This window comes from Coregonus clupeaformis, chromosome 13, assembly GCF_020615455.1.
Source record: "Coregonus clupeaformis isolate EN_2021a chromosome 13, ASM2061545v1, whole genome shotgun sequence".
Classification (NCBI taxonomy): Eukaryota; Metazoa; Chordata; class Actinopteri; order Salmoniformes; family Salmonidae; genus Coregonus; species Coregonus clupeaformis.
This window is the reverse complement of record NC_059204.1, coordinates 54,016,683-54,030,561: the sequence shown is the minus strand read 5'-3', so window position 1 is coordinate 54,030,561 and position 13,879 is coordinate 54,016,683. Positions and strand designations below refer to the sequence as shown.

The 13,879-nt window shown below is 40.2% G+C and overlaps 1 protein-coding gene across 5 annotated transcripts in view; it reads left to right on the top strand.

The window, feature by feature from the left end:
- Positions 1-13,879, top strand: part of LOC121579748 (lissencephaly-1 homolog B) — a 44,642-nt gene that overhangs the window by 10,128 nt on the left and 20,635 nt on the right. For 3 of the 5 annotated variants that reach the window (XM_041894604.2, XM_041894605.2, XM_041894607.2), the window contains one exon: positions 11,322-11,471. The exons of 1 other annotated variant lie outside the window; for it this stretch is intronic. In XM_041894604.2, coding sequence (XP_041750538.1) covers positions 11,440-11,471 — 32 coding nt within the window. In that variant the 5' untranslated portion in view covers positions 11,322-11,439. Of the gene's footprint in view, positions 1-5,084; positions 5,221-11,321; positions 11,472-13,879 lie in introns of all 5 variants that reach the window. One more of the 5 variants, XM_041894606.2, reaches the window with a different exon arrangement.

Sequence of the window (13,879 nt, the reverse complement as noted above, 5' to 3'; positions counted from 1 at the left end):
CACGACGCCAGGACAGCGGAGTCACTCACCACCTTCCGGAGACATTTGAAACCCCACCTCTTTAAGGAATACCTGGGATAGGATAAAGTAATCCTTCTACCCCCCCCTTACCCCACCCCCAAAACGTTGTAAAGTGGTTATCCCACTGGCTATAAGGTGAATGCACCAATTTGTAAGTCGCTCTGGATAAGAGCGTCTGCTAAATGATGTAAATGTAATAGCTTTTTTCTTTTTAAATAGGGAGCCAATTCGTTTTCAGCACTTTTATTTCCATGACTGATCAAAACTCATTTTCTCATGGCTCTCTCATGTCCCTCTGCAGAAGACATATGATGAGCAATATGTTGGAACATCGAAACTAGGGCTGCATGATTAATCAAATTCAGATCGAAATTGCGATATTGATATGTGCAATATCCATAAACTCTTAATGAAAAATGTCAGTTCCTTGTACATGCGTGCATAGTATTTTCTGTTGGTCACGTAATTGTACTGTTTGGAAACAATTTAACCATTTGTGATCGTTGAATGAGGGTCGGTGAGTCGGCAGCACTGACCAATCACAAGCGGCCTCTCTGTCTGCTTGGCATGCACATGCTGGCCAATCACAAACATCCCCGCTTAGAGCACGCAGTTAGATGCTGGTGAGGAGAGAAAGCGCTTTACTAAAGACTGTACAGTATAAGGTTTAGGAACTCTGTGGCTTTACATCCGAGTGTGTGTCGGAAACATGAGTGCTGTTAGTGCTAATGACAATGTCGTATGTGGTGACAAAGAAGGGCACATCTTCAGTGGTATGGCAGTATTTTGGCTACAGGCAAACCAATGACAACCAAATGCAATTTGTGTAAAAAGTACCTCAGGTTTGTGGCGACTACAAGAGGCAACACAACAAATGTATTCAATCATTTGTAGAATAACCATCCCCTACTTTACGATGATTGCATGGTGAAAAAAGCGCCCGACAGCAGCGAAGTCCCATAGCCACAACCAGCCATCTATGTTAAACAGGCATTGATTGCCGATGTGTTCAAGTATTTTGCCACTACGAAAAACATCCCGTAGACACATAGAAATCAGAGGCTATCACATAGCAAAAATACATGATTCCTATTTAAAGTTGCAAAGACAGCTTCAAGAAGATGATTAACAAGCTGAACAGGAGATTCAAGATTCCATCTTGCACATATTTTTCCCAAGTCTCTATCCCAACACGGTATAACAAATTTAAGGGAGAAGTTTAAACATGTTGCGTTGAATGACTGGACCAGACTCCGATGTTTTGGACACAGGCTGCACCTTGTAATCGGTAGGCTACGTGTTACATGTTTTTAAGGCATTTTGACATGTAATTTAAATTATAATGATTGAGCCTACTTATACATAATTACACAATTATAAGGCTATGGCTGCCTGAATAAATAATTAACTTAGGTTATTTAAGAACTTGTGGTAAGATAGTGAATAGTAACTCATAATATTATTCATTAATGAATAAGTGCTGTGCTTATACCACACTATATATTACTATGTAGGTGTAATAATGCTATCTATCATATGTGACTCATTTCAAGAAACTAGGTGTATGTCGCGCATCACTACTTCACAAGAGAACCATTTGAACTTTTTTTTAAATCAATGCGTTGGTAAAAAACCTTCCCTCTAGCCATGATTGGCTGAGATAATGGATGGGCTGGACATGCCAAGAGATGAGTTAAGATTGGTCTGCCATGTAGCACGCTTCTGTCTATACCATAAGCTGGTCAGTATTTGTAGGTAATCCTTTCTAACGCAGCTTTTTTTGAAAGATGATATGTAGTAGAACTCCAAAGGTGTTGCTCTCCACTTTCTGGAGGACCGAGTTCTGAAATCAGTGGAATGCACAGTGGAATTAGAGTATGATAGCTAAGGAGATGGAGAAAATTCTGGCGTTTGATTGCAAATATGCAGACGGAGTCGAAAAGAGAACACACTGTTGTATAAAACACCTGTCTCCGGATTACATCTTCAAACTAAGGCAACCATGGCATCCGTGACAGAGGGGGAGAAGCGTCCATCCATGTATGCGGGTAAGATAGTCTAGCTAGCTACAGATATTACACGTTTCTAATTTTGTCAAAGTTTTTTTCATTTCAAGTTAAAGCATACTGTTAGCTAGCTAGCTAACGTTATCTGGCTGGCTCGCTAGCTAACGTTACGTGTATGATCTGTGTAGTATATTTGTATCTCAGAGCCAATTGCATTGCTAGTTAAAGCCTAATGTTAGCTAGCTAGCTAACATTGAACCTAGTTGGTTAGCGACCTGCAGATTCATGCAGGGTAATAATGAGTTGGATTATGGTTCATTGTTTAGCTAGCTAGCTACATGTCTAAACATGGCCTCAAGTGAATCCTTAAAGAGCTGGATGGGGCTAAAGCTTTAGAGGGTGTGAACAATGCTGAATAGGTGTAGACAAAGAAGAGCTCTCCAGTAGGTGTACCAAAACTTTCAAGGGCCATTTTCTCAAAAGAGAGGTTACAAGGTTATCAACTTTCAAAGCAGAATTACTTACCCTTTGTTCCTCAACTGTAGTGTATGATATACCATTTTCTAGCTCGGAGTCTCTACTTTTATCCACTTGTAAAAATCACAATTTCAAATTTTGCTACATAAGTTTGAGCCGGTCGGTCACACATGTAATCTATAATAACGTTGGAAAATATTTGTTTCATTTGTCAATATTGCTGCCGACTAACCGACCCTCATTAACCGGTCAACAAACCGTTAAACATTTTCCTCAAAAGTAAAGTTACGTGACCAAAAGACAATACTTTGCATGCAAAAACGGAACGTAGGTTTTTCATTTACAGCTTAGCATGGTTCGATACTGTGACCCAAACGACGCATTTGCGACCGTTTGATTTGGCATTGCGACATACATTTTTAATTGGTTGCAAGGGTGTCAGTGATAAAAAAAAAGAAGAAAAAAACTGGTTATGTTCGTTTTTGGTTTACAATGTGCTTCTTTTTGTATCGTGATTTATTCAAACAGTAGTGTGCAATGGACCGAAAATAAACCAACTTTCTGAAGCGGCAACAACGGCACGGGTATGCCCCGGTATGTGTGTGTCAGTGCTCGACATACAGGGGAGGTTTTGGAAACCCTCCGGGCCAGCTGGTCATCTGCTTGGGCCAGTGATTTTATTTTATTTTTAAACTTAGGTACAGTACTAGTCAAATGTTTGGACACACCTACTCATTCAAGGGTTTTTCTTTATTTTTTAAAAATGTTTACATTGTAGAATAATAGTGAAGACATCAGAATATATTTGAGATTCTTCAAATGGCCACCCTTTGCCTTGATGACAGCTTTGCACACTCTTGGCATTCTCTCAACCAGCTTCATGAGGTAGTCACCTGGAATGCATTTCAGTTAACAGGTGTGCCTTCTTAAAAGTTAATTTGTTTAATTTTTTTCCTTCTTAATGCGTTTCAGCCAATCAGTTGTGTTGTGACAAGGAAGGGGGGAATACAGAAGATAGCCCTATTTGGTAAAAGACCAAGTCCATATTATGGCAGGAACAGCTCAAATAAGCAAAGAGAAACGACAGTCCATCATTACTTTAAGACATGAAGGTCCGTCAATACGGAACATTTCAAGAACTTTGAAAGTTTCTTCAAGTGCAGTCGCAAAAACCATCAAGCTCTCTGATGAAACTGGCTCTCATGAGGACCACCACAGGAAAGGAAGACCCAGAGTTACCTCTGCTGCAGAGGATCAGTTCATTAGAGTTACCAGCCTCAGATTGCAGCCCAAATAAATGCTTCACAGAGTTCAAGTAACAGACACATCTCAACATCAACTGTTCAGAGGGGATTGTGTGAATTAGGCCTTCATGGTTGAATTGCTGCAAAGAAACCACTACTAAAGGACACCAATAAGAAAAGAGACTTGCTTGGGCCAAGAAACACGAGCAATGGACATTAGACCGGTGGAAATTTGTCCTTTGGTCTGATGAGTCCAAATTAGAGATTTTTGGTTCCAACCACCATGTCTTTGTGAGACGCAGAGTAGGTGAACGGATGATCTCCGCATGTGCGTTTCCCACCGTGAAGCATGGAGGAGGTGGTGTTATGGTGTGGGGGTGCTTTGCTGGTGACACTGTCTGTGATTTAGAATTCAAGGCACACTTAACCAGCATGGCTACCACAGCATTCTGCAGCGATACGCCATCCCATCTGGTTTGTGCTTAGTGGGACTATCATTTGTTTTTCAACAGGACAATGACCCAACACACCTCCAGGCTATGTAAGGGCTATATGACCAAGAAGGAGATTGATGGAGTGCTGCATCAGATGATCTGGTCTCCACAATCACCAGACCTCAACCCAGTTGAGATGATTAGGGATGAGTTGGACCGCAGAGTGAATGAAAAGCAGCCAACAAGTGCTCAGCATATGTTGGAACTCCTTCAAGACTGTTGGAAAAGCATTCCTCATGAAGCTGGTTGAGAGAATGCCTAGAGTGTGCAAAGCTGTCATCAAGGCAAAGGGTGGCTACTTTGAAGATTCTCAAATATAAAATATATTTTGATTTGTTTAACACATTTTTGGTTACTACATGATTCCATATGTGTTATTTTATCATTTTGATGTATTCACTATTATTCTACAATGTAGAAAATATAAATAATAAAAACCCTTGAATGAGTAGCTGTGTCCAAACTGGTACTGTATATATATTTTCCAGTGTGGGCCTTGTGTTCCACTTGGAAAAAAAATATGCCAGTACTCGAACAGTCAAATGTAAAATGCACATCCCTTTGTGTGTGTGGCCTAAATGGTGTCCAGTAATACTAGCCCTAGCCCCTTTCTAAGAACCCTGTTATCTATAGGGGCATTGTGTGTCTATGATTGTCTGAATGGTTTGGAGTGTTGGTCTCCTTGCTAAGTCTACTGTAGTATTACTTACTGTACGGTCAGGCTGGGTATATGGTTGGACTTATGACTTCAAGGCTGTTTCTGTGTAGGACCAGATGGTTGTCTGAAATACTGCTGTACTCAGCACTCTGTGTGCACATGTTGTGTATGATGTCGTTCACAGACTGAGAGCATGAGAGATGGAACGGAGACAAGTAACTGGCCAACTGGCCAAGACCTTCCTTGAGATCCGTGGCGCATGCTACGTTAACTTTTGGTGCAAAACTGAAAGTTTGACGGGACAGTGACTGGACTGCATTGTAAGTTATTCACATGTGTACACTGATACAGTGCCCTCAAAGTATTGAGTTGCCCTCCCTTTTGCCTTCAGAACAGACTCAATTCATCGGGGCATGGACAAGTTGTCGAAAGCGTTCCACAGGGATGCTGGCCCATGTTGACTCCAATCCGTCCCACAGTTTTGTCAAGTTGACTGGATGTCCTTTGGGTGGTGGACCATTCTTGACACACACGTGGAACTGTTGATTGTGAAAAACCCAGAAGTGTTGCAGTTCTTGACGCAAACCGGTGCGCCTGGCACCTACTACCATACCTTGTTCAAAGGCACTTAAATATTTTGTCTTGCCCATTCACCCTCTGAATGGCACACATACACAATACATGTATCAATTGTCTCAAGGCTTAAAAATCCTTCTTTAACCTGTCTCCTCCCCTTTATCTACACTGATTTGAAGTGTATTTAACAAGTGGCATCAATAAGGGATCACCTGATCAGTTTGTCATGTAAAGCGCATGTGTTCCTAATATTTTGTACACTGTATATTTCGAAATCTATTTTGAAAGCAGTTTTTTGGGCCGTAAAAAAAGAGGGGGATCCCAGTTTTACGTTGCTACCACTTTTATTTCTCTACTCCTGCAATTGCGCATGTGGCATTGTTTTTACAAATGCAGTTTTACAACTGGTCAAGCATGGTTTAGGTGCAACTGTGCAACAGAGTTCTTAAAGGGGCAATGTCATCTTAAAATGTCAATGACATACATTTGTAATAGAAACAATAATATATATATATATATATATACTTTGAGTGAATAATTATATATTCATATTTAGAATAAAATAATAATTAATAACTTTGAAAAGAGAACATGAATCATCAGCGTACAATGACACTGTTGTTTTTAAGCCGTGGATTTTTAGCCCCTTGATATTATTGTTGGATCTGATTTGAATAGTTAACATTTCGATGGCCATAATAAATAGGTATGCCGATAGTGGACAACTTTGTTTTACTCCTCTTGGCAGTTTAATACTTTCTGAGAGGTAGCCATTGTTTACTATTTTACACCTAGGGTTACTATACATAACTTTAACCCATTATATAAGAGATTCTCCAAAAATTAAAATATTCCAGGTATTAATATATAGATTCCAGTCATACTTTATCAAAAGCCTTTTCAAAGTCAGCTATGAATACCAGGCCTGGTTTCCCAGATTGTTCATAGTGTTCTATTGTTTCCAGTACTTGTCTTATTATCTCCAATGTATTGTCCATGTAAAAAACCTGTCTGATTTAGGATGAATAATATCTGACAATACCTTTTTTTTTATTCTATGCGCTTTGCATTTTGCATCAACACTGAAATGTAAGGGGCCTCCAATTTTTTTTAATGGACTGGATCTTTATATTTACCACTTGGGTCCTGTTTCAGTAATAATGAAATCAGACCTTGTTGAGTATCTGATAATCAAAATTTTTTATAGGAGTGGTTAAATAATGGTCCTCTGAGTACATCAGAAAAGATTTGGTATACAGTGCATTCGGAAAGTATTCAGACCCCTTGACTTTTTCCACATTTTGTTTACGTTACAACCTTATTCTAAAATGGATTACATTGTTTTTTCCCCTCATCAATCTACATACAATACCCCATAATGACAAAGCAAAAACAGGTTTTTAGAAATGTTTGCAAATGTATTACAAATAAATTGAAATCACATTTACATAAGTATTCAGACACTTTTTCCAGTACTTTGTTGAAGCACCTTTGGCAGTGATTACAGCCTTGAGTCTTGGGTATAACACTACAAGCTTGGCACACCTGTATTTGGGAAGTTTCTTCTATTCTTCTCTGCAGATCCTCTCAAGCTCTGTCAGGTTGGCTGGAGAGCGTCGCTGCACAGCTATTTTCGGGTCTCTCCAGCGCTGTTCGAACGGGTTCAAGTCCGGGCTCTAGCTGGGCCACTCAAGGACAATCAGAGACCTGTCCCAAAGCCACTCCTACGTTGTCTTGGCTGTGTGTTTAGGGTTGTTGTCCTGTTGAAAGGTGAACCTCTGCCCCAGTCTGAGCTCCTGAGCGCTCTGGAGCAGGTTTTCGTCAAGGATCTCTCTGTAATTTGCTTCGTTCATCTTTCCCTCGATCCTGACTAGTCTCCCAGTCCCTGCCGCTGAAAATCATCCCAACAGTATGATGCTGCCACCACCATGCTTCACCGTAGGGATGGTGCTAGTTTTCCTCCAGACGTGATGCTTGGCATTCAGGCCAAAGAGTTTAATCTTGGTTTCATCAGATCAGAGAATCTTGTTTCTCATGGTCTGAGATTCCTTTAGGTGCCTTTTGGCAAACTCCAAGCGAGCTTCCGTCTGCCCACTCTACCACAAAGGCCTGATTTGGTGGAGTGCTACAGAGATGGTTGTCCTTCTGGACAGAGAAACAGTGGAGCTCTTTCAGTGACCATAGGGTTCTTGGTCACCTTCCTGACCAAGGCCCTTCTCCCCCGATTGCTCAGTTTGGCCAGGCAGCCAGCTCTAGGAAGAGTCTTGGTGGTTCCAAACTTCTTCCATTTAAGAATGCACTGTACCTAAACTGTTGTTCCATCCAGCCCTGGAGTTTTCCTGGACTTAAAGGCTTTAATTGCATCAAGAAGTTCCTCCTCTGTATTTTGGCCTTCACATGAGTAATCCTGTACAGCTGTTAATTTTACATTATTAATAGGAAAAAAATCCTTATAATTAACTTTGGTTAGTAAAGATGGAGGAGACTGAAATGAAAACATATGCTAAGAGTACTTTGCTTCCTCTTCCAAAATATTGTTTGGTGAATCATGGGTGACTCCATCATTTGTAACAAGCTTCAGTAAGTTATTTTTGGTAGCATTTCTATGTTGAAGATTTAAAAAATAATTTGGTGCATTTTTCCCCATATTCCATCCAGTTCGCTTTATTTTTATTATATATTACACTTGATCTTTCTTGAGTAAGCTCCTCCATTTCTTTGTTTTTCCTATAACGTATTCTGTGCCTCTATGGGACAGTTTTTGTTGCTATCTATCTGTACTGTTAGTCCCTCTATTTCCTTTGTTAATATTAATTATTTTGACCTAAATTGCTTTTGTTTTAAAGATGAGTATTGAATTGCATGGCCTCAAAAGGCACATTTAAAAGTGCTGTACCTTAAACAAAATGTTGGTAAAAAGTAAGTTATACATTCTACTGTCCTGGTTAAAAACAGCTTGTCATCCAATAGGTTTTGATTATATTTCCAATATCCCCGCCCACATGGAACTTCTGTAAGAGTAATGTATATACCAATTATTTGACGGTCCGATCGCATTCTGTCCCCTATCAACACTTTTTAAAAACGTTTGGTGCCAGCGAGAATTACATAAGAAAGTAGTCAAGACAACTAGCTTGATTTGAGCCTCCGCCATGTATATCTCACTAGGTCAGGATATTTAAGCCTCCATATATCCACTAGTTTCAATATATCCGTTATATAGTGCATAGGGAGGTTAACTTTGCCCCAGACAATCAATCAGAGTTTAATTTAGTTTGTCTTGGGATTTTTTGTGGCTTTAACCCCTGTGGCATTATAGGCTAGAACACTTTCAAATGCAAGAAGATACCGGTAGCTTCCAGCTTTGTAGGCTCACTGTCCTTGCTAGCTTACAGCTGTAGCTAACATCAATTCACTACCCTAGGGATAATATGCAAAACCCTTTTGATAAATGCCTCACATCTCTCAAGATCTTCTTTGCTCGAGCCTCGAATTGACTGTATGTGAATTATATCATGGGTCTTAAAGAGACAGTGTGCACTTTTATAAAAGTAATTGCTTCTTCTATGCAAATGTTGTTGATCGGTACAATAAAATAAGTCCCAGAAAAAAGCTCAATAATTCAATGCATGAACACTCCTATTGAATATGCATTCACCTGTATTGTGAATTGTTCTTGGGGGGAAAAATGCAATTCACAATACAGGTGAATGCATATTCAATAGGAGTGTTCATGCATAGAATTATTGACCTTTCTTTGGCTGTTTTCATGGGGCTACAGTTGATTTATATGGGAAAAATGCACATACATCTTGATTTACCCAGTTTATCAATAGAGAATTATCATTCAAATAGATTATTACCATTATGTTATGCACTTAGATTGGTAGAAAACCTAGTCAAATTGGTTGAATAATTGTTCAGGGGTTGTTAACCCAGAATTCTGGGTTTTTCACGCAGAAAAGGAAAGAAAACGCAGAAAAAAATCTTGCAGTGTTTTGTAAACGCAGATCTAAAATGCTTCTTATTGTACATTCTGCTCGGCTTCAGTCAGGGTTCGCTCCTAATCATACATGTAAAATAACTAATTTCGTGCTTCAGTTGCACTTCTTCACTTGGATGAAATATTGTTCAAAATGAATGACTCGTTCGCGAACTGCAGTTTTTCCTCCAGTAGCAAGTTAAAATGCAAGATTAACTTCAAGCAAAACATTAGGAAATGTAGCTGGCTACATTCTTTCTATGATAAACATTAGAAATATGATGGCCATGCATTGTTTTTGCAAAAAATACCTTGCTTTTTCATTGTAAGCTAATTTACTTCTGTGGCTGGTAGCCAAATAGTGTTGCACGTCTGTCATTTGATGAAAATAATTTTCTGCTGAATGCGTTGCTCTAATGTATTTTATGTGAAGAAAAACTATAGTTGCACGCCCCTGATCACTCTATTGAAGCAAAACACCACTGTTAACTTTCAATATAAAGTGCAGGTGAAATGGTTTAAAATGCAGATTTTATTAAAGCTAATGCGACACCTGTTGTGTAATTGATTCATTAATGCATACATTCAACAAAAATTTAAATTAAATGACATTGAACTCAAAAGATGTCTGGATCAAGTGCCATTCTGTGACTGGCTAATATGCCTTTTTTTGCTGCGGTATCGTTTTGGTATAGAGTATCGTGATACTAAACCTGGTATCGAAGTCAAAATTCCGGTATCGTGACAGCACTAGTCATAGGTGAGCGGTCAGGCTGTTGTTATTAGCGGTCTATTGTACACACATGGATCCCCCTCATACACACAGTTATACAAAAAGCATGGCCCCTCATAAACAATTGCAAGCATGTGTACACAGACAGACTCTTGGTGGTCTAGCCACTAAGCAGCTTATAGCCATTGTCACCCCAGGTGCCAGCAGTCTTATGGCTCATGAAGGAAATGCTTTGCTGCAGAGCTACAAATGGACTGATTTCTGTGTCTGTTTATTACTAGATTAGGCTACCTTAATATAATATTGTACTAACTTACTGTGTATAAGTTGGAAGTAGAAGCCTAAGTGTTCATTAGTTTACTCCAATTAGGGGAGGGGTTTTAGGGTTAGCGGAAAATACACTGCCAGTCAAAAGTTTGGACACACTTACTCATTCAAGGGTTTTTCTTTTTTTTTACTCTTTTTTTTTTTTACATTGTAGAGACATCAAAACTATGAAATAACACATGGAATCATGTAGTAACCAAGAAAGTGTTAAACAAATCAAAATATATTTTATATTTGAGATTCTTCAAATAGCCACCCTTTGCCTTGATGACAGCTTTGCACATTCTTGGCATTCTCTCAACCAGCTTCACCTGGAATGCTTTTCCAACAGTCTTGAAGGAGTTCCCACATATGCAGAGCACTTTTTGGCTGCTTTTCCTTCACTCTATATATATATATATATATATGGGGGATTGGAAATGATGCAGACAAATACATTGATGGAAGGTACAATCTAGCTGCAATATTAAAGCTTATCTACCCCTTAGAAGAAGAAAAATGAACGAAAATCCGATATAGTACTATTAGCCTAAACCTGTTCCACACCTGTCAGTCAGAGGCCAGACTGAGAGGAGCAGTGAGCCTTGCCATTAGGCAGAATGGCAGATATCAGTCATTGTGTACAGTGTTCATTTCTCATCTGTAATTGTTTTTCCGTCAACAGTAAATTGAATCTTTCTCTCTCCCTCCACCTCTCTGTTTTGCTTTTCTCCCCTGTGTTTTCTGTGTGCCTCTCTCTGTGTGCCTCTCTGTGTGCGTCTCTCTCTGTGTCTGTATTTTGCCCGCTCTGTGTGGAACACCAGTTGTAGTTTCTGAGGGTTGAAGTCTGAATGACCGAGGGACCTGAGAACCACCCCCTACACCATCTCACCCTGTCTCACCCGCCTCCCCTAGAGGGAGAGAGCAGCCACTACAGCCAACATGGTGCTGTCACAAAGACAACGAGACGAACTGTGAGTACACACACACTAGTGATGTGGTGGGGGCGGGGATCGGTAGTTACATTTTGCAATATTATTTTGGACAATATTATATTGATACTTTGACTCAAGTATCGATTTGTAATGCTTGGTAGCGTTAGCTAGCGCTAGTCGGCTGTTCATGTGACAAAACGCAGATATTTTTCATCCTATAGATTGTTCTAAATCTTATTTTTAAATAGTGAGCCAACATGTTTTCAACACTTATTTCCATGACTGATCAAAACTAATTTTCTCATGCTCTTGTGTCTCTGCAGCAGAAATATAGTGAGCAATATGTTTGGAACATCAAATCGCAATAAAATCTCAGTATCAAATCGCAATACATATCGTATTGTGAGGTCCCTGGCAATTCCCAGCCCAACATCTTTTGGGGGGATGTGTATTCTGTGTAAATGTTTGTTCTGTAGTATAATTGTGAAGGTGTGTGTGGTGTAAATGTGGAGGGACGTGTGTGTGTGTGTGTTAGGGTGTTTTCACACTTGGTCCCTTTCAGCCAATTTTTTTTTAACTTAGTACGTTTTTGCTTAATTTTTTGTGAAGTGTGAACAGTCCAAAGGAACTCAGACCCCTTAAAAGAACCCCCGAACCGAACTGAGAGGTGGTCTGAGTTCTCTCTTTTGTGGCACCAATGTGAGGGTTTATGGCAGGGTAAAAGGTGGGTGGTGCGGGAATAATGACAAGCGAATCTGGTGAGCTTTGCGTTAACATTGCCCTAAAAAAGGGAACCGGACCACGGAATTCAGACCACCTCTCAAGATGGTCTCCGTTCGCTTCAGTGGCTCTTTTGAGGGGTCTGAGTTCCTTCTGAGTGTCCACAAAAATGTGGCTGTAAGGGAACAAGTGTGAAAACACCCATAGATGGCCATTTGAAATTATTTCACTATTTAAATAATATCATTCATTTTTTTTGCGGATATCCGGATAATTGAAATTCAAAAGAAAATTGCTGTAGTCTCTAGACCAATCAGAATGACGCTTAATTATAGTGAATTTGAAAATTGCAATCTTCGTGGGCAATATTAGTGTAAAACAAAAAAGACAATCATGGTACCAATAATTGCTTCTATTACACCAGATGTACAGTGCATTCGAAAAGTATTCGGACCCCTTGACTTTTTCCACATTTTGTTACGTTACAGCCTTATTCTAAAATGGATTAAATAAAATTTTCCTAATTTAATCTACAAACAATACCCCATAATGACAAAGAGAAAACAGATTTTTAGACATTTTTGCAAATTTAAAAATATATCTTATTTACATAAGTATTCAGAACCTTTGCTATGAGACTTGAAATTGAGCTCAAGTGCATCCTGTTTCCATTGATCATCCTTGAGATGTTTCTACAACTTGATTGGAGTCCACCTGTGGTAAATTCAATTGATTGGACATGATTTGGACAGGCACACACCTGTCTATATAAGGTCCCACACTTGACAGTGCATGTCAGAGCAAAAACCAAGCCATGAGGTTGAAGTAAATGTTCGTAGAGCTCCGAGACAGGATTTTGTCGAGGCACAGATCTGAGGAAGGGTAACAAAAAATGTCTGCAGCATTAAAGGTCCCCAAGAACACAGTGGCCTCCATCATTCTTAAATGGAAGAAGTTTGGAACCACCAAGACTCTTCCTAGACCTGGCCGCCCGGTCAAACTGAGCAATCGGTGGAGAAGGGCCTTGGTCAGGGAGGTGAACAAGAACCCGATGGTCATTCTGACATAGCTCCAGAGTTCCTCTGTGGAGATGGGAGAACCTTCCAGAAGGACAACCATCTCTGCACCACTCCACCAAGTAGGCCTTTATGGAGAGTGGCCAGACGGAAGCCACTCCTCAGTGAAAGGCACATGACAGCCTGCTTGGAGTTTGCCAAAAGGCACCTAAAGGACTCTCAGACCATGAGAAACAAGATTCTCTGGTCTGATGAAATCAAGATTGAACTCTTTGGCCTGAATGCCAAGGGTCACGTCTGGAGGAAACATGTCACCATCCCAATGGTGAAGCATGGTGGTGGCAGCATCATGCTGTGGGGATGTTTTTCAGCGGCAGGGACTGGGAGACTAGTCAGGATCGAGGGAAAGATGAACGGAGCAAAGTACAGAGAGATCCTTGATGAAAACTAATCAGGACCTCAGACTGGGGCGAAGGTTCACCTTCCAACAGGACAACCACCCTAAGCACACAGCCAAGACAACGCAAGAGTGGCTTCGGGACAAGTCTCTGAATGTCCTTGAGTGGCCCAGCCAGAGCCCGGACTTGAACCTGATCGAATATCTCTGGAGAGACCTGAAAATAGCTGTGCAGTGACACTCCCCATCCAACCTGAAGAGCTTGAGAGGATCTGTAGAGAAGAATGGGAGAAACTCCCCCAAGCTTGTAGCGT